General features: G+C 42.5%; 1 protein-coding gene across 1 annotated transcript; it reads left to right on the plus strand.

Annotated features, from left to right (window-relative positions):
- Positions 1-91: 91 nt before the first annotated feature.
- LOC131841481 (calpain-1 catalytic subunit-like) lies at positions 92-26,896 on the plus strand. Its single transcript, XM_059189801.1, has 18 exons — positions 92-234; positions 8,189-8,397; positions 19,708-19,820; positions 20,258-20,360; positions 20,406-20,629; positions 20,704-20,796; positions 20,827-21,033; positions 21,080-21,331; positions 21,568-21,708; positions 21,778-22,092; positions 23,659-23,831; positions 23,905-24,098; positions 24,167-24,324; positions 24,778-24,850; positions 25,601-25,654; positions 25,870-26,230; positions 26,314-26,369; positions 26,620-26,896. The coding sequence occupies exons 1-18, from the start codon at positions 165-167 to the stop codon at positions 26,644-26,646; spliced, it is 2,823 nt and encodes a 940-aa protein (XP_059045784.1). The 5' UTR covers positions 92-164; the 3' UTR covers positions 26,647-26,896.
- The last annotated feature ends 977 nt before the right edge of the window (positions 26,897-27,873 follow it).

Genomic DNA, 27,873 nt, shown 5'->3' on the forward strand with positions numbered 1-27,873 from the left:
TCGTTAATTTTGCCTCGAACATAATGACTACGACTACTATTGGTATGCATTATTATGACATTGTGTGCGTTTGTGTTGTTGTCAGACGGCGTGCGGCGTGCGAGTGCGGGCGGGCGGCGCGAGGCGCGCGGCGGGCGGCGGTGATGGTGAGCGTGTGAGCGCGCATGAAGAAGTTCGTGCGGACGCGCGGCGCGGAGCCGCACCGCCTGCTCAACGGACACGCGTCCGCTCACAGTCAGTACCCACCCAATACGTATACTCACCGCCTGCTCAACGGACACGCGTCCGCTCACAGTCAGTACCCACCCAATACGTATACTCACCGCCTGCTCAACGGACACGCGCCGGCTCACAGTCAGTACCCACCCCACACATCAGCCCCTACTGCCACCATGCACGCCACACGAATTTCCATTCCTATTGAACATTTCCGCGAATTGGCAAACATAGTGTGAGATGCCCCGCACGACATATGTAGGGTAGTCATTGGAAGAGAAGGACTGAAGATCGTGCCCAGTGGCGTGGACTGCAGTGAGCTGATGATGATGATGATGATGAAATAGGCATCACTGGACTCGTCATTTCACCTCCTCCTTTCCTGCTGCTACTACAATACACGGAACACGCGATACACATAAATAATAGCGGCTCCAATATAGCCGCTAAAGTACCTACTATCAAATAAAAATAGTCGGACTGAGAGTCTGTATTGATAGATCGCGACTTGGGCCAGACTGGAAACACTTGGAAATAGAAATAGAAATAATCTTTATTCAAATATACTTAATATATAAGCACTTTAGTCAAGTATTAATAGTCAAGTTTTTTTATTCTACCGCTCATTCGGAATGCAGACTCATCATAAGAGGACTGACCAATAAACTTATGTGTTGGTCTTTTAAATAAATATTGATTTAATTATATTTACATTAACAAGGATTAGGCATGCGACAATCAACATAGAAACCGCTACGCACTTAATCTCTGTTCAATCAGATAACATTGTCAGCGCTATGAATTTTAAGTTAGATATTTTCTACAAAAACATTATTATCATTTATAAATTCCTCAATTTTATAATAAGCTTTTTTACAAACTACATAAATATTTTGTACGAATGTTTGTACGATACCATGGTGTTGGAGTAACGGTGTTCAGTACGCAGCAGTGCGGTAGTTTATTGCCCAACTTAATAGATAGATTATTATACGGACTCGTTTACATGTAGGTAATTACAAGTAAACTACTTCAATTGTATTGAATGAACAGTGAAAGTTTTCCAAATGCGTACCGCAAGCCGTGGTCGCCGCTCCCTCGGACGGTACACATATCTCACGATTTCCACTCCGCGGTCTGGTACCGTGTGGGTCGTGACTTCGCCTCAGGATGTACCGCCATGAGACACGAACATACCCAAACTTTGTCTATTATTAATTGTATATAATTAATTACTTTTACCGCCTAAAGAACTACTTGTAACTCGTGTGAACTCTTTTAGAGTTACTCATCAAATAAATTATAGAAATAAGGAAAAACGGATAAGGTAAGTGGACAGAAATAAGGGATGCACAGCACGTACTGCGACTGTTGAGCGGGATTCATGAACAGCTGCTGCACTCGATGAACACTAGGTTTAACACAGCCACGCACACAATCAAATGTTACTTATTTTAATATAACGTTAATATATTGTAGTAATTAATTTAAAGTGGAGCGGTCGCGACTAGATGTCACCATTCAGTCTTAACCGCTAGTAGACGAGGCAATTAGGCGTGGAAAAGGGATGAAGATATGGGGAACGATACCATACCACTCGATCTGTTTAAAAATTGCGCGAACATAAATATACTTAGGTCGAAGGAAAAGATCGATAGGTTCCATACTTAAAATTATTACACATTTTACCTACTTTTGTGCTGATCCTACATCGGTTTGCTCTCGTAGACATTAGTGTGATATATAGTACAATAGTTGCGTTGGTGCTGGTGTTACAGTACAGTATAGTACAGTAGAGTGGCATACACCTGTCGGTCGGTCGGTGTAGCGTGCGAGCACATTCCCGCGCGTCTCCGGTACCGTTCACAACGCAAGTAGATACAGCGCGCGGGTCCACCGACGCCGACACATAGCTCTGTTACATTCGTGTTATGAAATAGCAACGCAGTCAACTGTCAACCAAACACATAGGCCATACGTTTTTTCTTTTTTTTTTATGAATACCTAATGCCGTTGGCTGCAGCTGGCCTTTACAGCTTCACCGGACGATAGGGGCGAGTGCAGATGGCACTCCAAACCAAGGAAGGACTTATGGAGCGGCTGAAGACCAACTCCCGCCTGACGGATACGACTTTAGTCTAAGGTGTGCCCTTGGTGCTAGGTTCGAATCTCGGCTCAGGCCGTCGTAATTTCGATCCCCGTTTGAATTGGACGGGGGATCGATCGGAAGGGAACGATATACTTATGCAGCGTAAATACGACGACGCGACGTCTGAACCCAGACTGGTCCATATGCATATATCACGGCGGTGACAATCAATAATACAGCCGACAGATGGTAAACGGTTAGCGCACTTACCATCGCACAGATGGTAAATGTATGGACGCCTGAAACACCAGGGATGTCACTCCTGGTGTTGTGACGCTTAAGAAACCTTGAAAAACGCCACGCTGTAGTCTTTAAAGCAAACCTCGGTGAGTAGTTCATTACATTCACAATGTAAGTGTACGGGGTGTATGGGGGTACGCAACTGATAGCAGTGTTGAATAATACATTAATATATATATATATATATATATATATAGCCAACCTATGAAACATTGAACTATTCTATTTATGATAAAGGTTTCTCACATGATAAACCCTCTCACTTTGGATTATGTGTACAAAAATGTATTTTGATCATCTTTTTTTAGTTAACCGAATGGTGACACCCAATTACTCTTACGACTCCTAATTACTTTTTTACTCTAATTACCTAAAATAGCCTTTATCACAATTAGGTCATAATATAAATTGGACTGAATCACTTGAAAATATTTGTTTTACGCTTGAGTCTTATAATTTCTCAAAGTATAAATTGGTTACAATTTCCACACAATTATATTATATCGTTCTGATTGGAACACACAAGCTGAACCAGGTAGCACAATTGGAACTTCAGAAATTCTACCATCCTCTAGTTTGCAGGACCATCGGGTCAATATCGACTCTGTATACTAATGAAGTAAAATAATTATCGACTGCGGAACTATATGCACGTGTCGACATGCACACTTGGTTGTATACAATGTTAGTAACTATAGATCAAAAGAAAACTTCTCTGTCGATGCACGTAACCGGTAACAGTCATTTAAACCGTCGCGTCGCGTCGTTTCATTGAAATACTAGCGCTGTACAACAGCAATTTGTTCCAATTTATCATTAATGATTAGTGATCATTTATCGAGTGGTTCATTGTTTCTGCAATCTCAAACTGCAACGCGCTACACTCTCGTACTTACTCGTAGCAGCACGCTCGTCGTTTGCGCAGCATCGATGTGTTTTCATTATCAGACGATTTCATATTTTGTATCCGTGAAAAATTTATTAATAAACAATCGGATTAGCTAACGTAATTGCCTACTAATTACTTACACCTATTCATTTTGTAATTGATCGAGCTCTTGTTTGACTTACTACAAAAAAATAAATACCATAATCGGTAAGTCCATAACGGTTTGCAGTCCGCGCGCCTCCAGTTGGCCCCAACGGAGATGTGATCTACTATATAACATATAGCTGTCGCGGGTACAGGTACTTTGTCCGCGTGGAATTTAACTTTATTTTTCTAAAATAAAAGTAGCCTAAGTTACTCCTTATTACGTCAGCTACCAAACAATAAATAATCCCGTCCCGTCCCGTCAAAATCGGTCCAACCATTCCAGTCAACCAGGTTAGACGGAACAAAAAGACAGACAGACAAACATTGTAGAAAATGTTATTTTGATATATGTACCGTATTTATATTCATATGCATGTAGTAAAAAACGGTTATTTCAATATTACAAACAGACACTCCAATTTTATTTATATGTATAGATCATAGTGTTCGCGACGACATCGCTCCACGACTACACTCTATGTGAATTTGTCTATTCTTATGATGATTACTATTTATCGCGTAAAATACTGTTCAAGAAATCTCGTAAAAAAAACTACATACTCGTGCGTAGTAGCAGTAGTACAGAGTAGTAGCAGTAGTAGCAGTAGTAACGGCAGCGGCAGTGAACTCCGACCGTGGTAGTGGTGCTCGGTGCTCGGTGCTCGGTGCTCGGTGCTCGGTGCTCGGTGCTCGGTGCTCGGTGCTCGGTGCTCGGTGCTCGGTGCTCGGTGCTCGGTGCTCGGTGCTCGGTGCTCGGTGCTCGGTGCTCGGTAAGTAGCGCGGTTAGTTTCGAACACGATTAAAATCCGGCGCCGCGCCACTAAAACAAACTCGCAAGAATTTTGTTGATTAGAACTTTCTAGCGAAATCACGAATTTTATTGTGATGTTTACACTGCTCATTGCTCATTCAGACCATTAACATACATACATACAGTCGGGCATTATTAGAAATTTTTTATTATTATTCTTTTCATACGGTTTCTTGGTGCTTGTTATGGTCATTTTTATTTATTTATTTAATGTAGTTTTTATGCATAATTAAAAAAAATGCATTCTGCACTTCTTTTCCATGTAAACCATGTGTGTGCGAAATTTCATACTTCTCCGTCAACGCAAATTTGGAAAAAAAAAACTTTCAACGTGTTTCCTTCACGTATTTCCAAACTACATTGTAGGTATGTCGAATAATGAAATATCATCCATTCTTGTTACACTTCATTATTTTTGAGGAGAGTTTACTGTTTATTGGGAAGAAAATATTAAAAATCCTGAACTTCTCAGTACGACGACGGTAGAAAAAGTGTTATTCATTTATTACAGTTTTGTACTAGCGCTGTAGATCGGCCAACATACTTACGCTCTACTCGCCTTGGTCTCTTATATTGGTCACTTACTACATACATTGGTCATATATGAGCGGCACACGATACCCTGCGGAACCCTGCCAGTGTATATCCCAGACCCACTTTGTCCGTTTTACAATTTCTCTAGTGTAATGTAATCACGTTCAGAAGGCTCTTCGCACGCCTATTAATTGCTCGGTGAGTGGAGGTGGGACGTGGGTACGACACCGACGTTTTATTGACTCTGTAGCGAGTCGTCACGTCACGTCACGTCACGTCACGTCACGTCACGTTACGTGATTCGCCGCCGCCGCCGGCACCCGACAGGCCCGAGCTTCATATTACCTGATTACCTCATCATCCCACGACCCTCCCGCCCCTCCCGCCCCGCACTTGACATTGTCGGCCCAATTACAACTACACGGAATATCAATTGTCTAAAAATTGTTTTAGTGTTGCATAGCACAATCGCCGAGTACGGCTGTAGGTTATATAACATCGCGCTACGACCAATAGGGGCAGAGCTGCAGTGAAAAATACTAGAGTCTCATATGGTACAGGCGAAATAGGCTGTGTCCAGTCATTGCATAATATACATTAAAAGATGAGAGTGCGGTCGTTTTGGGTGATAGAATGAATGGACCACGGATAGAAAATGGTAAACACTTATAATGAAGATACAAGTACAAACAGTAGCAAGACAATAAAAATACGACGATTCTATAAAGAAAATACTGTTAAAATTGGTGGTAGAAAAATAAATCATTACATAGTATTTTATACTATGTAATGATTTACTTTTCTACTACAGACAGCGACAGCGACTTTATTTTATAAAGTCGCTGTCGCTGTCTGTCCGTCCCTATGTATGCCTATATTACATGTACAGCCGTGCGAAGCCGGGGCGAGTAGCTAGTAGCTGGTATATAATAATGTGCAAAGAGTTTGCAACAGTCGTACATATTCACATGTTCGTGTACTATATTGAATTGTGCAAACAATGTTAGTGGACATGTTCGCAAGTGAGCCAGCGCGAGTATGTTGGCGGGTACAGCGGCGCGGCGAGGTCGGCCCTCGACTGTTAGTTAGTTACTCACGCATTATACTGATATATGTACTATAGCATCCATCGACCTTCACAACGGTTTGCCTAAACTATGATTCCATGTTATTTCATACCAAGATAAGATACCACAGTTACTTAGATTACAACTTAATTACTTTTAACAGTTTATGTCAATTCAAAGCATCTGTTAAATCATATTTACTGAGCAAAGCCTATTACTCACTAAACGATTACTTGAATGACGAGCGTGTATGGCAATAGTTTTTTTTTTATTAAATTTATTTGTTTCTCTACTGTTTTTATTATCACATTTTTTTTGTATTATTAATATATTATGTAGTACTTCAGCCGCGATTTGATACGGCCAAAGTTTTAGCATGGCAATAGTTGTTCATGTTCGGGATTTTCATTTAATGTTAGTCATAGACACCTACATAAATATACATTAATATAATAATAATATCTCAGGACAATTCACACAGCGCCATCTAGTCCCAAACTAAGCTTGTGTTATGGGTACTAGACAACTGATATAAATACATGGATTCATTTTTTTGTAAATAAATACATATTATACATAGAAAATACTCAGACCGATACAAACAATCATATCATGAATACAAATGTTTGTACGTGCGAGGAATCGAACCCACGACCATCGGATAGGAAACCGGTGTGCTAAACCACTAGACCACTGAGGCTGTCATTGTAAATACACTGGCTTTACAGTAAATAAATAAAATATTCAATTGAGTTTCTTATCAGTTCTTCTCAATTGGATCTATATACTGAACTATACGGCAGGGAACTAATTATAATATAAAAAAATTGAGGTTCATAAGCGGCTAAACTGACCTACATGTTACTACGTTTTTTGAATTTGAATTCCAGATTCGTGTCTTTTAAATGTACATATTATAATATAAATTATTTTGTATGATGCGAGGTGGAATGACGAACAATCTGACAGCACACATGCTCGTAACACGCACTTGTCTACAATAACACAATACAGAAGTGGCAGCCGAATCCGCCAGCTGTATTATGTTTATATGTGACTGTTAATATCACTACTTAGCACTATGTAACCACTGGGTACAGTTATGTATACAACCACTTGGCAAATGGGGAACACAACCTGACCCTCCAATCTGTTCAAATATTGCTATTCGCGAAGAATACTGAGCCCCTCCGACCGATCCCACGTCCAATTCAATCGGAGATCGATATTACGACGACCTGAGCCGTGGTTCGAATCTCTAGCGGTGACTTCAAACTAAAGTCGTATCCGTCAGGCGGGAGTTGGCCTTCAGCCGCTCCATAAGTCCTTCCGCGGGTTTGGAGTGTCATCTGCACTCGCCCCCTATCGTCCGGTGAAGCTGTAAAGGCCAGCTGCGGCCAACAGCATTAGAGTAGTCCGAAAAAAAAGACTACAAGGAATTTCATTAATAATTATGACGCCTTTACAAGTCTGTAGTGTCTAAGATTCGTTCGTGTTCTGAGAGGCTTCACCAAACGGTTGGTTATTAAAACCGTGACCCCAAATCATATTATCATTACTTAGTATAATTATGTAATATTGTGCTGTCTGTGGTATAATACAAAGTCGCTGTCGCTGTATGTCCGTCCCTATGTATGCTGAAATCTTTAAAACTACCCAACGGATTTTGAAGCGGTTTTTTAATAGATAGAGTGATTCAAGAGGAAGATTTATATACATATATAACGATACATGTACACCCGTGCGAACCGGAGGCGAATAGCTAGTCTATCTATAAATAAAATTGGAGTGTCTGTTTGTTATATTGAAATAATCGTCTTTTACTACATGCATATGAATATAAATATGGTACATACACCAAAATATTTTTTTTTACAATTTTTGTTTGACTGTTTGTTCCGGCTATCTCTGAAATGGCTGGACAAAAAAAAATATCTAATATTTTTTTTGTAATATTCACGTGGACGACGTCGTGGGTACAGCTAGTATAGAATATATAAAGCGATGGTAATAATAGCACACATGGTGTCACGACTTCAATAAACGAAGTATAACATATACCTGCTAATTGGAAACGCAAGTAAAATAAGCTGTCGTAATTGATGTATGTGTTTAATGCATATTAATTGTTACAGATGGTACCAGCGGTGTGGGGGTGGCGGGCAGCGCCCGCGGTCACGGCGACCACCTCTCCACTCTCTCCAGGTACTGGAGCGAGTCGGAGGGCTCCGGCGGCAGCAGGCCTCCGCCGCCGCAGCTGTGGGAGGACGCGCAGTTCCCGGCCACGTGGCGCGCGCTCGGAGACAAGCGCTACGCTGCCGGCGTGCGCTGGATGCGACCACACGTAACTACCAACTACCACTCACACACCCACATCACTACCCACCATCTTAACACCCCCACATCACAATACATTAACCACCCTCAGTGGAGGTATTTAGTTTCTGTAGAAGCGACGCGAGAAGCGAGCTGCTCAGGTGAGGGTACTAGGTTTTTTTTCATGGATGATAATGGAATGGTGCACCCGCCTGTGCTAACGGTGTACACTGGTGGGGCACCAGTGAAGGATTATAAGATGATCACGAGGTCAAGTCAAACAGCCCATCGTGGCAAATTCACCAAGAATTTATCACGATGGTTTCCTGGGAGAACCACATGGAGGTCCACCTTACATGGTACGTGGCTAGCAATGGGATTATTTTATTAGTCCACACTAACGTCCCCTCTTCCCAGGGTCATATGAAATAATGAAACTTTTGTAAATACTACTAGCACTAGCGCCATTTGTGCGTCTAAATACCAACCTACTCTGTTGGCTATTCTGCTCTGTGCCTTTTTTACTTGCTGCGACACATTTATTATTCGTTTTATTAATAAACTATATTTGATAATTGCTGTTTTCTATTATAAAATACAATAGGTTATGGCCCTCTCCTACTTAAGTGAGACTCTGTAGACGAGATCGCGACAAAGTCTCGCTTTAACACACCGGAGCTAAAGTATAAGGAATCGAATCAAATGTTTGCTCCAAATTAAGTTAGGCACGTCCGCACAGGTGGCATGTTAAAGGGGCTGTTGTTTACGCGCTCTACTTGTATACCATATGGTAATATATACGCAACTGTTTCTTTTGTTTTGTAACACGTGTATTTGTAGCTATATAAATATTTTAGTCAATGACACTGTTCCACTTACAGCGCGAACAATCCATTGGTATTGAATCACAACTGTGCTAATTGTACAGTCGTCGGCCGCAGCAGTAGCAGTAGGCAAGTGTGTGTAGCTGGGTAGGTAGGTAAGTAGTGGTAGGTAGTGGTAGGTAATAATAGGTAATGGTAGGTACCAGCGCACCGTGTGTACTCAGTGTTTATCAGTGACTGCAGCCACTGCAGGCGGCCGTCGCCGTCCACACCGGCGATTTTAACAATGTTTGTATTAGATTTACAAACTTAGTTTAAATACTTAACAGGTAGAACACAGTAGTTCCGTATATTTTCACTCGCGGTAATAAACGCACGTGAACCTAGATAAGGTACTGTATCTAGTTTCGGTCCGCGCGTATAACGCGTGTGCCTGGATCCCGTTGCCTCTTTGAGTTTACAACGAGTATTTCAGTCGCCAGTTACAAATATAGTTGTGTGAAGTATTATTTGTTGTATTGTCTGTTATACTGTCAATAACTATAGTATATAATATATTATAATAATAATATCAGGACCATTCATACGGCGCCATGCTCCATCCAAGTTAAACTAGCTAAAGCAAGTTTTAGGTACATAACTGATACAAAAATACATACACAGAATATTATACATAGACAATATCCAGACCGATACAAATAATTATACTCATGAATAGTGAAGTAGGTAGTAACGCCGTGTGTTGTACCGTATATATGTACTGGTCATGGTGGTCAGGTGTCACATCACCATCACCCCGTGTTAAATATAATAAAAATACTTTATACATTTACACTACAATAGAATACATAAATGCGCGTATTCAGCATACGTACGGACGGAGTGATGCCTTTTTTGATTGTACAATAATAGGCGGCGCGGCGGCGGGCGCAGCTCGACCTGCCCGTGCCGGTACTAATATAGTCACAATAAATCGTGCTCCAATCGATATTCATGTCTGCATCGCCGCTCGCGAGCTCTACACTATCATCATAATGCGATATCCATCGATATCCATCGGTGCGCGTGCGCAACGGTACCGCCTTCCGTCGTACTCACCCGCGGCGAGGTACACTCACTCGCCTGTTGGCGCGACTCCGACCGTAACGTACGTCATCACTGCAATTCAATTCAATGTTCATTCACTTTAAATCATTTTATGCTAACAGTACACCAGAGGAATCATTGTCTATTCGGCAAGAATTAACTAAGATTGTTACCGCGTGGCCACCCTAATATAATATCACTAATTACCATTTTTCAATTTCAAATTCAAAATATCTTTATTCATGTAGGTCTATTACAGACTCTTATGATTTGTCAAATCTACCGTCAGTTCGGAATGATTTCGAGATGAGAAGAACTGACAAGAATCTCAGCTCGTATTCTTTTCTATAAATGTTGTACATGTATACAATGATACAGATTGATTTAAATTGAGATTTGTGAGAATAGAGTGACCACCAGCATATGCTATATATGATATAAAACAAAAAGTCTAATTAAGTAATTAAATCATAGTTAAGAAATAAATAGGATTGTACTGTGGGCTATGTATAGAGTATTTATTTATTTATTCTTTTGCACACAAAAATGTATACATGGCTGACTTAATGCCTGATGGCATTCTCTACCAGTCAACAGTCGCGTTGATTAGAGATAATAAGGCGGTGCACTTTAATAATTAATTGAAAGAAAAAAAGAAAAACAAAAATTATAACAAATAGATACATAAAAATAGTACATATATATACAGATACAAATATATAAAAATACTAATATACCAATATAAAATATATTAGTTTATGGATTACATATAAACAATATAAATTTAAACTAAATATATAATAATAAATATTCATATAATCTCATGGAGTTTATATAATATCATATCTCAATAGAAGTTTGGTTGAATACTATTAAAGAAATTTGGAATAATGTTCACGCAAGGACCTCTTCAAGGTAAATTTGGTTTGACATCTTCTAAGGCCAACAGGAAGTGCATTCCAAAGGTTAATGGCAGAAATAGTGAAAGATTGAGATGAGAAATTAGAGCGATGAGAAGGAGTATAAAGCAGGAGATTAGATGAAGAGCGAAGATCATGAGAATGTGATGAACTTAGAAATTGAGTATATCCACGTTTATTTCTACCACACATGAGCAGAAGTCCGTCTTAATAATATTGTGTTATCTAGATATCTCAGGTGGATGGACAACGTGCGCGTGATGGTGGCCGCGGCGTCCGCCTCGTCCACTAATTGAGTGTAACGTAACTGACGTAGCTACAGTCACGCAACACTCCGCAGTTAGTGCACATTCGCGTCGTACTCGCTGAGATCACGGTGTGAATATTATCCTCAGATTAAGTTTATTAGCGCGGCTAGTGCGGTCCCACGTGACCACGTGACGCGTGCGATCGTCGCCGTCCACCGGGACGAGGTTTTTTTTTTAAATTGATAGTAATGGAATGGTGCTCCGCGATAGCGGTTTACACGGGCGGGGTACCGCGGTAGTGGAGGAGGATATGATGAGCGTGAGGTCAGGTCAGTTAGCCCATAATGACAAATGTCACATTGCCAGCAATGGAGTCATGATTTCACATTACTAATAATAATCCGCTTCCCCCACTAGGACGATTGTGTTGTGGCGCTACAGTGGCCATTGTTATTTATCCAGTACAGGACACCATCACAATAAATAAAAAAAAAAAAAATAATCTCAGGACAATTCATATAGCGCCATCTAGACCCAAGTTAGGCTAGCTAAAGCTTGTGTTACGGGTACTACATAACTGATACAAATACATAGATACGTTTTTTCGTAAAGACATACGTATTATACATAGAAAACACCCAGACCGATACAAACAATTACACTCATGAATAAAAATGTTAACACCGTGCGAGGAATCGAACCCACGACCATTGGTACTAAAGCGGTGTGCTACACCGCTAAACCACCGAGGACGTTACAATTGTATTTATTTGATCATTGTCGTTACTAAACTAATAGCACAGATAACATAATCTAATAGTTACATATTGAATTAATTAACTCGTCTCTTTTCCAGAGAATCGTTGCTCATTGTAAATATTTTAAACAAGCCGGCCCGCCTACTCCGCTCCGCCTCAGAATTAAAAATATCAAAGGTTTTTTTAAGTTTAGTTACGCAATACATATTTGAACGCACACTGTTTGACAGATATCGCAGTTTATATGGTAATATAAATTTGTTCTTTTTACTTTTTACTTGCATTTCTTCATATTTTATCACCGTTTAAAACTTATCTGGACTTCCACGAACATTTCAAGATTAAATTTAGCAAAATCGGTTCAGCCGTTCTCGAGTTTTAGCGAGACTAACTAATAGCAATTAATTTTTATATATATAGAATGAGATGAGGCACAATTGACAGTAAGTAGCCAACTTCATCCCGGCTACATCTGAATTCTGTGACCTGGACCAATTTGCCAATAGTTGACGCTAACACATGTATGTTAAGTGGAAAACTAAAGAGTTGCGGTACAAATAATGATAAATATTGTTGTTTTTATCTACATTTAGAGACATTTTAGATTAATATCAAACTACCAACAATTCTACACTCTATTGTTGATATTGTCCCGTTTGTTAAGAAATGTATGGTTGTCTGGCTGTGTGTTCGTGTGTTCGTTTAACAGTAAGTAATTCTACACGATTACCGTTGTACTGAGTCGGTTGTTTTGTTCTGTTGCTTTACATTTTGGTTGTTTTACAATTATATTGTACTGTCCACCATTTGACAGCGTCACCAGTCACGAACAGCGTCTATTTTCATTGCGATATAACGGTGGTGCGACGACTGTTGCCGTCACCGTCGCCGTGCCGCGCCGCGCCGGCTCGCTCTCTCGTTTTGCTGTCAATTGGTACCAATATATTGAGACAGTAACTGTAATCTGTATTGTATAATCATTTATAACCAATCAAAATAATTTATAATAATAATAATGCCAGGACAATTTACACAGCGCTATCTAGACCCAAGTTAAGATGGGTACTAGACAACTGATACAAATACATAGATACTTTTTTTTTCGTAAATACACACATATACAGACAAACCATCATACTCAAGAAATGTTTATACGGTGCAAGGTACTTCCGATGGTCGCGGGTTCGCCGCGACCATCGGAAGTAAGGCGGTGTGCTAAACTGCTAGACCACCGCGGCCGTCATTTATATATGTAAAGGACGCGATTGTAAATAGAAATGCATCCATCAATCCAATAAGTCGACGCGACGCGACGTAATAGTGGCCCAGGAAATATAATATTACAGTAACAATTTCGCGCGGCTTCTACAAAGCTCCCCCCCCCCCCTCCGCCCCCCTCCCGCGGTGGATACTGTGTCGGACCGCTCGCACTCTGTTAAGAGGAGTGAGTCCACGCAATAATATTACGATATAGGTATTGTTCAATCTTCGTCCTAACTCTATTCAGAGACGTTGCGTCTCTCCTCACCTATGCGTGACAGCAATACTTTGTAATTTAGCCGTAAATATTTACGTATTCCTTACTTATCCTCTTTTTCCTGATTTACTCTATTATTTTACCAAATTTCTATTCATTATGAAAATTTATTATAATTCGAAAGTCTTTCACATTTTTAATTGATTTGTTCTTACGAATTAATTAAAGATAAATCTTTTATACTTCTGTTATAATCGAGATTTCCGGTCACGTGTAGTTCTGAAGCAATTATGTTTAAAACAATCTGACTAGTGTGAAACGTTGATATAATTTGCCTTATCCTTTGAACAAAATTCTTTAGAGTAATTTATTGTTGTATAAAACTGTCACAATAGCATGTTCTGTACTGTTCTGTCGGGGACATAGTGCCTTAATGGCTTTGTCACCGCTGTAATCGCTGATTGTTATGGTCCACGAATACAAATACGTTAGTAATTTAGTATTACGAGTATACGCCGCGCCGCGCCGTGACTAACATCCGCGGCCGCGCGTGCGCCTACAAAAGACATCAACGCGCGCGTCGCGTCACCAAAACCTATGGTACAGGTTCAAATCACAAGTCTACTAGCTACTCGCCCCGGCTTCGCACGGATATACATGTATTATATACATAAACCTTCCTCTAGAATCACTCTATCTATTTAAAAAACCGCCTCATTATCCGTTTCGTAATTTTAAAGATTTATGCATACATAGGGACGGTCAGCGACTTTATTTTCTAATATTAAAAAATTAAGAATTTATTAAAACCAACAACAAAATTATAACAATAACATTTAAAACGTAAACAACTACATTAGTTTATAAAAACTGTGTTGCAGTTGTTTGCTTGAAAATTACTACTTATTTTATACTCTGTAGTGTTAGTATCGAAATTATTTCATTGAATTCCAACCGTATTATATTATATAATGAAAGATATTTACTACTTATTACATATATAAGATCATTCAAGGTCCAGGCTATTTAATTCTGTCGTCTTCTCTGCACGGGGTATAAGGAAACACGCACCAATGAAATTACTACGCCTAGATATAGCTATATTCAGTCAACTGCCGAATAATACCTCCGAGTACCTGACACACATACACACACACACACACACACACACACACACACGCAACACACACACACACACACACACACACACACACACACACACACACTAAACACACACACCGCGCGCCACACACACACACACACACACACACACACACACACACACACACACACACACACACACACACACACACACACTCACTCACACAAACACACACACACAAACACACACACACACACACAACACACACACACTCACACACACACACACACACACACACACACACACACACACACACGCACACTCACATATACACACACACACACACACACACACACTTGTTGGTCGCTCGAACACACACACAGTACGATGTACTAACACACACACTTGTCGAGTTCAAATGTGCACACTCGTGTTTTGCATGTTGCGCCACCGTGGGCCCGCCCGACCCGGCCCGGCCCGGCCCGTGCCTTTCTCACTGCACTGCACTGCGTGTACCGTCCCGCGTTTAAACTCCTAACTATCAACTGACCTCAAATAGCTAATATTTTTTTTATAGCACAGGGGACAAACGAAATTGCGGCTCACCTGATGGTAAATGATTACGCCGCCCATGAGCACCCGCAACACCAGGGGAATTGCAAGTACGTTGTTGGCCTTTTTAAGAAGGAATAAGCTATTTTTCTTGAAGGTTTCAATATCGTATCAGTTCGGAAATACCATATAAGGTGATTCCACAATGTGGTTTATATATAAAGTTTCTAGAAAACCGCACTGTGGAGGACCGCCATTCATCCAGATGATCAGGATGGTATTTTAAATATTACAATATATTTTATTGTGTTTCGTGTTGACTTTAATAATTGTAGCTAATATAAATATTTTAATAAAGTTCTTTTACTATTAAGAATCTAACAAAGCTTCTTAATAGTTTTGCTCAAATTGAATAAATTACATATAAACTTACACTGTTCGTCGCGTTCAACATGGCGATGCGATGGCGCGGTACGTCTTCGTGTTAGATTAGATTAGATTGTTCTGAACGGTCACTGTCACTGATATCTAGACACGCGGTAGCGTGTCAAGCCGAGTTTCAAGTAACTGGCGAGCAGCACCGTGTGTATATTTATTACACGAACCATTTGGAGCCACTTTTGACCCCCTCATAACTCAAAAACTCTTTCACATAAACCTGTCAAATTTGGTTCATATATTGAGACTTGCGAGATAAATATGTGTTCCAAATTTCATAAACATATCTCAAACGGTTATTTAGATATTAATGTCCAAAAATCGTCATTTTTATCACTGATCAACTATAGATCAAAATTATAACCCACTTCCAGATGACCTAGGAAGTTCAAATTTGGCATGCAGATAGGTAACTGAAACTGGTAAATTGTTATCATTTTACTATAATTTTTTTTTTATTCTAGCTTATACTGGACGAATACTAAAACTATGAAAACGTCGATAGCCACCAATTGACATTGATCCCTGAAAATGCTCATCTTGTACTGGACGGAAAGTAATATTGTATGAAAACGTCGATCATTACCAATATACGTGGACCCCTTCACATCTGTGTCGATAACTAGCAAACTTCAAATATTGCATTGAGCGGTAAACACTAGTTGCTATAATTTAGATTCTGTCTAAAATATACTCGTACCAGATGGTGAATTTCGTATTTATTATGTTATTAACTGAGATTTGGTATTAATTATTGTTTCAATATTTAGCGCACTCGATAGTGTAAGATCATTATTTTTATAAATAATTATTCAATAATAGGCATTTCGGTATAGGATGGATAAAATTTTAACCTATAAGGTTGCGATTTATTACAATAGATTTTAAATTATACTTATATATTTGTGGTTATATTATTATTACATTATTTTAGTAAATATATATATATTTTAAAAAAAATTAATAACAATTTTAGTATAGTTATAAGTAGGAATGTATAGTTAACGAGAATGAGAACTCATTGGTCACAAATTGTTTTCTTGAGAATTCAGTAGATAACAGTCAATTTGTTACATAATAAATATAACGTGTCAATAAAGTTTCAGATATTAAATAATGTATATGTTGACAGAGAACAATTACGTATTTGCTTACATATGCTATTACTATCCACAAATCACAAGGCCTTAGTTTTGGCAGTCCTCTTCTCAACATAGGCTCCTCTATATTTAATAAAGGGCAGGCGGAATCTACAGTTAAAACCTTCGATGTTACGTCTTAACAATTTAGATCCAAGTCATCGAGATTGTTCTGAACGGTCACTGTGTCATTTGCCCAAAAATTCCTGATACTGAATTTTCTTGAACATTTAAAAGTTACAAGAAAATATAGAAAATTACAATTGAAAATAAGTAATTTATCAAAAATAATTTGGTATTAATTTAGTTATAAATAAGTACCGTATAATTTATTTGATATCCCATCAAAAACATAAATGTGAAATGAACAGTTTAATATTATGATATATGCCTTGATTGTTGACTTCTACGACAAAAGAGATGAGATCTAAATTGGTGCCAAGTTCAATGGTCTGTACTGAAATGTATTTATAACAAAATAAAATCATTTCTTCTTATAACTTAGGATAATATACTGGTAAGGTCTAACTTGGCTAGTTTTGATCATAATATTAACACACACACTCATTTATGTTTTTGATGGGATATAATTATTTTCGTATGTTATTACAATTGAAAGCCGTATTTGATCTCGATGAATATAGTATATGTGGACCGCAGGTTGTTCAGGACCCGAAGGTATTAGCGCGCATACAGTAATGCTCTATTTTGGAGTCGCGGCTCCGTGCGTGCGGCGAAATAGTCCGTGAATCGGATCGCTTCCCGCTCTCATTGCGGCCGAGCGCCGACAGTTACTTTGGTTGTTGAACTTCTGTTCGGCTGCGGCCGCCTACTTATAGTGCGAACACCTCTCAAGGTCACCAGATACATTTTTTATTGCATTTTCGCCACAATAGTTCATCTAATCCATTGAATGTACCCCCACGTCTCCACTCGTACATATAACGATTGCCCGATACCGGCATTTCCCGTTCCCGTGGGAATTAAGAAAAGAGTCTGAGTATTACGTGCTTATCAGTTTATCTTAGACATGACTATCCAATTAACAAAGATCTCCGTTGTCCGCTACTTCGTACAACGGACGGACCAAACTATCTCATTACCGGCTGGTTGTTACACTGGACTAATACTTAAGACTACTTAAATATATTATTTGCCTCAATACCTAATACCACTAAACCCTATTGTGTACTCATATTCTTTTTGCTGCTGTTCTGCAAATCAAAATTAAAATAGTAGATCTGAGTTCGATTGACTATATTACGTAATATATAAATGTCACGTAAAGTTATTAATATAGTTAATACATATTATATACGTGAGTGTTACATATGTGGTAGTGTCGCGGAGCCGGGAGCGCGGCCCGACGCGGCTCCTTACTAGTGTGTTGACCGTTGCCCTCTGACCCATAACACGTTCTGACCTATTTCTATTGCACAGTTTGTATGTGAACAGCCGCGAGCCGCCAGCCGACCTGCAACTTAGATATGTTAATGTAAGCGGCGAGATTGTTATTGTACGCATGTGAATACGGCAACCAGGTTATGAGATGGATACAGTTAGTCGCCGGTGACGTGCTCACGCCGGTGCCGCCGCCGCCGGACGCACCACGCACCACGCACCACGCACCACGCACCACGCACCACGCACCTCAAACGCCGGACCTATACATTACATTACATTACATAGTAATAGAAAACAAAGTCGCTGTCTACTTTTGAAGCGATTTTTTTGTAATAGGTGATTCAAGAGAAAGGTTTATATATATAATAGTATAAAACACAGACCCCCCAATTAAACCAATTAAGTACTCGAGGGAAAGGGGATTGTTAGTAATGTGGACTCATAGCCCCATTACTAGCAATGTACCATTTCAAGTTGACCTCCATGCGGTTTCCCCTGGAAACCAAATTCCTGGTGAATTTATCACGATGAACCAACTGACCTGAGCTCGTGCTCATCTTATCATCCCCACTGGTGCCCCGCCAGCGTAAACCGCGCAGGCGATAGCACCATTATATTATCATCCATAAAAAAAACTAATTGTGTACTGCCTACAATATTAGTAGATCGCGCATGGATTGCACGCGTGGCCTCGCAGCGCGGATTTTTAATCAAAACAAATAATGACAGAGACGACACAAGACAACAAACATGAACAGCATGTCCTTAATTATATCGATTATATGTGATGACACGTGACCCTGGCGCCGCGTGTGCAATATGTGTATTATGAAATATATAATAGGTTACATGTCTCATATTACATTTATTAAGTACTTATTAAGTACTTAATATATTAAGTACTAGCTGTACCCGTGACTTCGACCGCGTGGAATTTAACTTTATTTTCTAAAATAAATGCCTAAGTTATACCGGGTACCTGCCAAAAAAACGTCCGACAGACGGACAAAAATCGTAAAAAATGTTATCTTGGTGTATATATCGTATTTATATACATATATTATATTTTATATATTCTATATAAAATGTAATATATAAATTATATATTCATATGCATGGAGTAAAAAACGGTTATTTCAATATTACAAACAGACACTCCAATTTTATTTATATGTATAGATGTAAGATAAGCATTTTTGAATAGTCATTATTTTTTTATGTATGCACTCATTTCAATATCACTTGACCATCACACTTGTGTATAGACAGGTAAACCTCTTACCAGACATTACTACACACTTCAAATGACTTCCAAGACAGATTGTCGTGTGTACCGTGTTACTGTTACAAACGTGAACTGTAGCGTGTCGTGTCGTGTCGTGTCGACCAGGAGCTGTGTGCGAGGCCCTCGTTCCTCGGAGACGAGACAGTGGAGCGGCGCGACGCAGGCGACGCAGGCGACGACGCAGACTCTACGTCGTCCGACGAATACTACGCAGCCCGGTAACATGACATATATATATATATATATATATATATATAGTGTCTATATAGCACCATTATTACAAAGATTGTGTCGAGCGACGAGACAGTAAGAGAGACCCGGAGCAGCCCAGACACGTGGCTTACTTTATAATGGATCGCAATAGTTGACTGCGTAATGGAGTTGCATCAACGTTCAACGTGTTTTCATTATTCGGTTGGGTCTTGTCGTGTTAATCCCAGGACACTCATAAGGGAGGCAAACTACTAAAGCGTTGCTGACGGAGAACAGGAGGAAGCCTCTTTCTCTTATATTACTTTAATTGATACATGTATGAGGGAACTGATTCATGTATAACAAAGATTTGCACAATTCCTCTGAAGAGCTGAACAGGCTTGCTACCTTGCTGTCGCCCGTGTGCTGGGTGGCGTGTGTATAGAGTGTGTGGTGACCGCAGGTGGGAGGTGGGGGAGGCGGGCGAGGTGTCGGACGCGCACGTGTGCGGCGCAGTGGCCGCGCTGGCGCTCACCCCGCGGCTGCTGTCGCCCGTGTGCTGGGTGGCGTGTGTATAGAGTGTATAGAGTGTGTGGTGACCGCTGGGGGAGGCGCGCGTCGCGCCGACGCGCACGTGTGCGGCGCTTCCGCGCACACTGCTGTCGCCCGTGTGCTGGGTGGCGTGTTCAGGTATAGAGTGTGTGGTGACACACACACAGCACGCGCACGTGTCGCTCTCCTGTCGCCCGTGTGCTGGGTGGCGTGTGTATAGAGTGTATAGAGATCAAGTGTGTGGTGAGAAGGTGGGGGAGGCGGGCGTGTCGGACGCGCACGTGTGCGGCATATTTGCTGTCGCCCGTGTGCTGGGTGGCGTGTGTATAGAGTGTATAGAGTGTGTGGTGACCGCAGGTGGGAGGTGGGGGAGGCGGGCGAGGTGTCGGACGCGCACGTGTGCGGCGCAGTGGCCGCGCTGGCGCTCACCCCGCGGCTGCTGTCGCCCGTGTAAAGTGTATAGAGTGTGTAAAAACGTAGGTGGGGGAGGCGGGCGAGGTGTCGGACGCGCACGTGTGCGGCGCAGTGGCGCGCTGGCGCTCACCCGCGGCTGCTGTCGCCTAGAGTGTGTGGTGACCGCAGGTGGGAGGTGGGGGAGGCGGGCGAGGTGTCGGACGCGCACGTGTGCGGCGCAGTGGCCGCGCTGGCGCTCACCCCGCGGCTGCTGTCGCCCGTGTGCTGGGTGGCGTGTGTATAGTGTGTATAGAGTGTATAGAGTGTGTGGTGACCGCAGGTGGGAGGTGGGGGAGGCGGGCGAGGTGTCGGACGCGCACGTGTGCGGCGCACGCGGCGCTCACCCCGCGCTTGTCGCCCGTGTGCTGGGTGGCGTGTGTATAGAGTGTATAGAGTGTATATTGGGGGAGGCGGGCGAGGTGTCGGACGCGCACGTGTGCGGCGCAGTGGCCGCGCTGGCGCTCACCCCGCGGCTACTGGCGCGCGTCGCGCCGCCGCACTCCTTCCGCGCACACTACTGCGGCGCCTTCAGGTAACACACACAGCACCGTGGCGCTCCGTGGGTCTCCATAGCCTTATGTAACCGAGATCGATTCATTGAGAACGTGCATATTTACTGAGATTAGTCTAAAAGGTATTTTACAAACAGAATATAAAAAACGTAAAACTAGCGAAACTGGCTCACGCTGGACTCGCCTGTGTCGTGTCGTGTACGATGTTATCAGCCGAGAACCTCGCCAGCGTCTCATCATATAAACTTTGGTATAGTTTCAGATTTTGGATATTCGACACATGGCGCGAGGTGACCGTGGACGACCGGCTGCCGACGCGCGGCGGTCGCCTCCTGGGCAGCCGCGCCGCGCTCGCGGACGACTTCACGCTGCCGCTGCTGGAGAAGGCGTACGCCAAGTGAGTGATGCACGCCGCCACACGGCTAGCGCCGCCGTCGCACGATCACTGAGCGAGCGCCCCCCGCAGGCTGTACGGGTCGTACCGCGCGCTGCGCGAGGGCAGCTCGGCGCGCGCGCTGCAGGACCTGACGGGCGGCATCGTGCAGAGCTTCTGCCTGCGACGGCAGCCGCGCGCGCTGACGCTGCAGGTGCTGCACTCGGCGGTGCCGCGCTCCACGCTGGTGGTGGCGGCGCCGGGCGCGGCCTGCGTGACCGGGCTGGCGCGCGCGCGCGGCGCCGGCCCGCTGGTGCGGCTGCGCGCCCCCGCCCCCCGCCGCCCGCCCGCCCTGCCCGCAGCCGACCGCGAGCTGCTGCAGCGCGCCGACCACCCCGCCGACTTCTGGTCAGTACCGCGAGGGCCCTGGTACAGTACGAGTTATCGAGTCAATTTCCGCGGTACCTACGATGAACAATGATTAAATCACTAAGAATTCGCTCTTCTCTTTTCATCTCTATTTTTTTTTCCACGAAGACTAATAATTATTAACTAATAAAAGTACATGACATGCAGCACCCCTTAGAGGTATGCAAATAATCAAATTAAAGCATATTCAATTTAATATAAAATTATGTCATTAGATTATGAATACCCACAAATACATTCAAATATCAATATAAATTAATTAATGTTAATATTTATAATTATTAAAAAAATTATATAATGTCATCTATTTAGCATGTAAAATAATCTTTCACTGAGTAAAACCACTTATTTATCAGCCATTTCATTAATTTGTCTTTGAACCATTTTGAACAGAGATTTGTAATTGTAGTTGGTAATTTTGTAAAGTAAGTAAAGTTGACTGCACATTACGTTTATTGATTTATCCTCTCTGCCTCTTAAATTATTTCAAAACAAAATTCAATATTATAATTTTGAATTATAACGGTGGGTGAAGCGTGTACGTATTGTTAATAGGACATATGATAATCTAAGTTGGGAGTACATTAACACGGCGGCGGTGTGGTGTGGTGGTGTGGTGGCGTGGTGGCCGCAGTTCCCACGCTCCACATGAGCGTCGGCGGCCGCGCCTCGCGCCGCCGCCGCTCTATTATTGCCACTCTCACCACTACATTGCAACGCTCCATTAGTTCTACGAGAACCGATCCTAATACCTCAATGCTTCCAATAATATATAATACTTTGCTAATTCACTTTCTGTTATACAATAAACGACTAAATAATAAAAAACAGTTCATGGCAGAACATGTCTCGGTTGTGCAGTGAGAACGTCATAAGTAAGTTTGGCGCCTTGAGCGTAACAGACAGTTAGTGTGTGGCGCTATGTATACATATACATTGTATATATATAGTAATTGTGCATAATTATTTGAGTGTAGAGACAAACCGCGAGCCAGAGGCCTTTTTCATGAATTATTTCCTGTGGTAAGTTTACAAAGTGGTTATGATGGTTGTGTTCCGAGTATCACGCTTAGTGAAAGTCAGGTGCGGTATCAAATGTGAGTTGAGAAACAGCACCTCACAGAAGACAACCACATTACAGTTATATCATAATTTTAATTATTCAAAATATCATCATAAATTATCATTAGAGAAATTTTAGAGTGAGAGGAAACCATAAATATTGTTGGTATATTCGTGCTATCAGCTGTCGTATACGTACACCACGCTGCAGCCGGCTGATTTATTATCTTCTATATATAGGTTTAACTATGATTTGAACCAGGAGAATATGACTGAATTTTTGCTAATATGTTTGCGAGGGTGCTGCTGTTTTACCTTGCCGGCCCACCCTCGTGAACCCACCTGATTTTCACTAAGACACAACTCATATGTGTCTTATAATTTTTGGACTTCATGACGTAATCGGACACGTCCCTGGCTCGCGGGCTACGCGTGGCTCAGATACGAGGTCGCGTACTAATGAGACATCGGGCCGGGCGGCAGGATGTCGTTCGCGGACTTCGCGCGGGAGTTCAGCCGGCTGGAGCTGGTGCACGTGGGGCCCGACGACTGGACCGGCGAGCCCGCGCTGCACGCCCGCCGCCCCTGGCGCGCCGTGCTCGCCCGCCGCCGCTGGCGCGCCGGGTACAACGCCGGCGGCCCGCCCTCCTGCCGCGGTCAGTGCAGCCCCGCCCCCGCCCCCGCCCCCGCCCCGCCCCCGGCGACACTCACGCGCCGCTCTCTGTGCAGACACGACGGGCACCAACCCGCGGTTCCACGTGCAGATCCCGCGCGCGGAGGCGGGCGGCGCGCGCAAGTGCCACGTGGTGGTGTCGGTGACGCAGCAGTACGCGCCGGCCGCGCGCCGCCTGCACGCCGTCGGGTTCGCGGTGTACGAGCTGCCGGCCGCCGCCGCGCCGCGCCCCGGCTCCCCGCTCGGCCTGGTACGCCGCCCGCCCCCTCCCCCCGCCGCCGCCTCGTCCGCCCCACACTAACCTGTCGGTCCGTGCAGCGCGCGCTGGACGTGACGCACGAGAGCCGCGCGCGCGAGGTGGTCACGTTCTTCACGCTGCCGCCGGGACAGTACCTGGTGGTGCCGCACACGCGCCGCCCCCACACTGACGCCGCCTTCCTGCTGCGCATCCTCACCGACCAGCACACAGACGTCTGGTTAGTGCACGCGCACCTATGAAATTATAATATTATAAAGTTTTTTTATGTAACCAGAATGGCAAACGAGTTGATGCGTCCCCTGATGGTAAGCGGTGACCGTCGCCTACATACATGAGCAGCACTAAGAACATTTCGTTATTATATGACAATCGTGATGTCTCTTGTGAGTTGATTGAAAGCTAGGATCATTCCAGGACTCTAAGATGATTAAAAAATTAAAAAATAATAAAATAAATAATTTCATGTAACTGCCTAATCTACACTCTTCAACGGAATCGTAGCTCACGTAGCAAGCTGCTTGTTGACTGAAATAAATGAGACTAGGGTAGACTTAAAATCTGTTAAATCTTAAATGTAGAAGACTGTCCATCGCAATGTCTCGTCTCGTCTAACTGCTGTTGGCCTGGCCTGTTTACCCTACGTTATGACAGCTTTTCTAATCTTTCTCAGGGAAGTAAATGAGGACAACATGATCATCAGAGACATATCGTCAGAGTTTTTGGAAGACGAGCACACTATACCGGTAATATGAGATTTTATTAACTTTTGTCGTTGTGGAGTCGTCTCTGTCTATGATAGCTATCGCAGTAGTCGAAATGGAACCGTCAGTAGCTTATGAACCGTTACTAACTACCGTAGGACGGTACCTACGTAAGGTAGGACGGTAGTTAGTACATTATAAAATAGTAATCTATATATGTGTGATACCAAGTAAATACATTTAACTTAAAATAAATATAATAAATATTATGTCATCGAGCCAGAAACAACCAAAAAATATTATTCAAAATAATTTATTCGTGTAGAACATTTTAGTCGTTTATGAACGTCAAGTTTATTGTAGATATTCATATTTTTTTTCTTGCAGCTGGACTGCAGATTCAAAAATATTAATATATACACTAGATAAATACTACCACTAGACAAATTAATTTTAATTTTAATTAATTGTGTAATGAACTTGTGTCGATATCTAATATATAAAATTCTTGTGTGACAGGTTGCGTGTATATACTCCTCCGAAGCGGCATGACCGATTTTATATGTATGTTCAGTAGGTCTCAGTCTCAGAATAGGTTTATAACTAATTTTTGTAGTCAAAAATTTTTTTTGGCTTTTTTTATATGACTTTATAAATATATTATACAACCCTAAATTTATCATATCAAATCGATTTAAATGACTGTGTGCCGTGTTGACGCCGGTAATATACATATTAGTATGCGAGTTGTGACATTTTGCTTTTAAATATTTTCTCGTTTGTGGGTCGCAGGCGGAGATACGGGCGGCCGTCACTAAATTTATCGGGAAGCGGGGCATCGAGGAGGTAAGTATCGTTTGTGTGTGCACTAAAGTGGAGTAGCTACATTTATTTTACGACACGGGTGATGGTGACGACCCGACTCGACGATATCAGATCTCACTACGAAGCGGTGTTGTATAGGTACGACGTCAGGTTTAGCATATTATGTTATGTGTGGTTCGACTTAGAGTTTATGGTATGCGAGTGAAGCCGAGCGGGGTGTGTATGCGCGGCGGCAGGTGGACGCGGCGCGGCTGCGGGCGGCGGCGCGGGCGGCGGGCGGGTGGCGGCCGTCGCTGGAGGCGTGCCGCGCGCTGGTGGCGCTGCGCGACGCGGCGGTGAGCGGGCGCGTGGCGGCGGCCGAGCTGCCCGCGCTGCTGGCGCTGGTGGCGGGCTGGCGGCTCGCGTTCCTGCAGGTGGCGGGCGGCGGGCCGTGCGGCCGCGCCTGCTCCTCGTACCGGCTGCGCGCGCTGCTGTACGCGGCCGGCCTCACCGCCTCCAACAAGGTGCTCGAGTGCCTCGTGCTGCGGTACGCGCGCCGCTCGCGCCTCTCCGCCGACGCCTGCGTGCTCGCGCTCGCCCGCCTCCACCTCGCGCACGGTGCGTACCGGCCACCCGCGCCGCCTCACTCCCACCCACGCTCCCACGATACCGTATACTTATATCTGCGATTATTGTTTCAGAACGATATCGGAGTCTCGACACTAAGCTGAAGTCGAATCCTCTCTCCTTAGAAGAGGTACGTACGTGAACGTTGATTACGTTTTTACTGACCTATTTATTTCTTACTCGTGCATCCTTACTTCCTTATATGCTTATTTTCCGACTATAATTTATTAATGTCCGAGTTCCGTACGTTGTAAACACGTGTAAAACTATCTACAATTAACTTATAATATATTTCATACTGTCATAGGTTCAACACTACAAGTAGCCAGTTATATAACAAAATAACGAGCATTATACGTAGAAATTTTCTCATTTTCCAGATGATTTTGATGACAATCTATTCGTGAGACGACGGTGCCTGTCGAGGAGCGGCAGGGCGCGGTCGAGTTGTTACTAGTTACAAGACGATCACTGTTTTGTTAATACTTTGTTATCGTTGATACCCATTCGTTGTGTTTTTACATTTTAATATAGTTGTTAAGTACATAGATAATGTCACACGTTAGTTGTCTCGTGAGCCCGGCGGTGGTGCGCCGCGGTACTGACGTCCTCGCGTGCGTCCACAGGCCACGTCTGCTGCCTCCTGTACGCAGTACGCAGTACGCAGTACGCAGCACGCAGTACACCATGACCACCTATCATATGCAAACACTTTACATTGTCGCAGTCATATTGTTTATTCACCAAACATAACCTTACCTGCAAATTGCTACATGTATTGTAACTCGATACAAAAGTGTTCACATATTATAGTTGCTCGCTATATATATATATATATATATATATATATGTGTGTATGAGAGAGAGACTAGACCTAGGTAGCGTGTGTTGAATGTTTCCGTCCAGTATTTATGTGGCTACCTCTACGTTCGTACGTCGATGTATTGCTGTGCGGTGCGGTGCAGTAACCAAAGATTTTATTTGTTCCATTTGTCTGGATCGTCCACAGTACAAAATACTATACATAACATATATTAACATATACTTACAACTTTTAAAAGTTAGGTTTAAACCTACGCTCGTTGTTCTTGCTTCTGGTAACGTGAATTGTGATAATATATAATTCTTAATATAATAAATTCTCGGATATGTGATTGTATACAGTAGATTATATCAAATTATATTACATATATATATATCATAAACATTGACATCAATGTTACTGTTACTATATAATATTATTTTGAAGAATGTTTATAATCGGAACTAAGTACTTATCTGGTAGATACTGGTATTACCTACTAAGTTAATATACATATATCGTGTGCAATTTTTTTAAAATAGATGTTCTTTGACATAGTCACTTCACATGTAAAGGCAACAAATGTGAAGAGGGAGGAGCAGCAGGTCTACTGTGGAGTCTGAACTTAATAGCAATTTGTAGCCGACACTTATTAAAATGTAATCCAGACTAAACCGAAACCGATGATAATAGTGCTCAATTGATTCGAGCATCACCAAATGTGGAATTCAGTTGTATTGTGTAATTAAATAAAAAGAAACGGCGCCAATCAGTGTCATTGTTTCGTAATTAATTTCCAGAGTAGACCCGCACACTGACCACACACCACCGC

This window comes from Achroia grisella, unplaced genomic scaffold (genome assembly GCF_030625045.1).
Source record: "Achroia grisella isolate CSIRO2021 unplaced genomic scaffold, CSIRO_AGI_Agris_v1 utg17285, whole genome shotgun sequence".
Lineage (NCBI taxonomy): Eukaryota > Metazoa > Arthropoda > Insecta > Lepidoptera > Pyralidae > Achroia > Achroia grisella.

Bases quoted from the DNA above. Each gene is read 5' to 3' on its own strand.
- LOC131841481 (XM_059189801.1), top strand. From the start codon at position 165: ATGAAGAAGTTCGTGCGGACGCGCGGCGCGGAGCCGCACCGCCTGCTC. The intron at 20,361-20,405 runs GCGTGTGTATAG...CCGCTGGGGGAG, and splicing joins TGTCGCCCGTGTGCTGGGTG to GCGCGCGTCGCGCCGACGCG. The intron at 24,099-24,166 runs GTACGCCGCCCG...CGGTCCGTGCAG, and splicing joins CCGGCTCCCCGCTCGGCCTG to CGCGCGCTGGACGTGACGCA.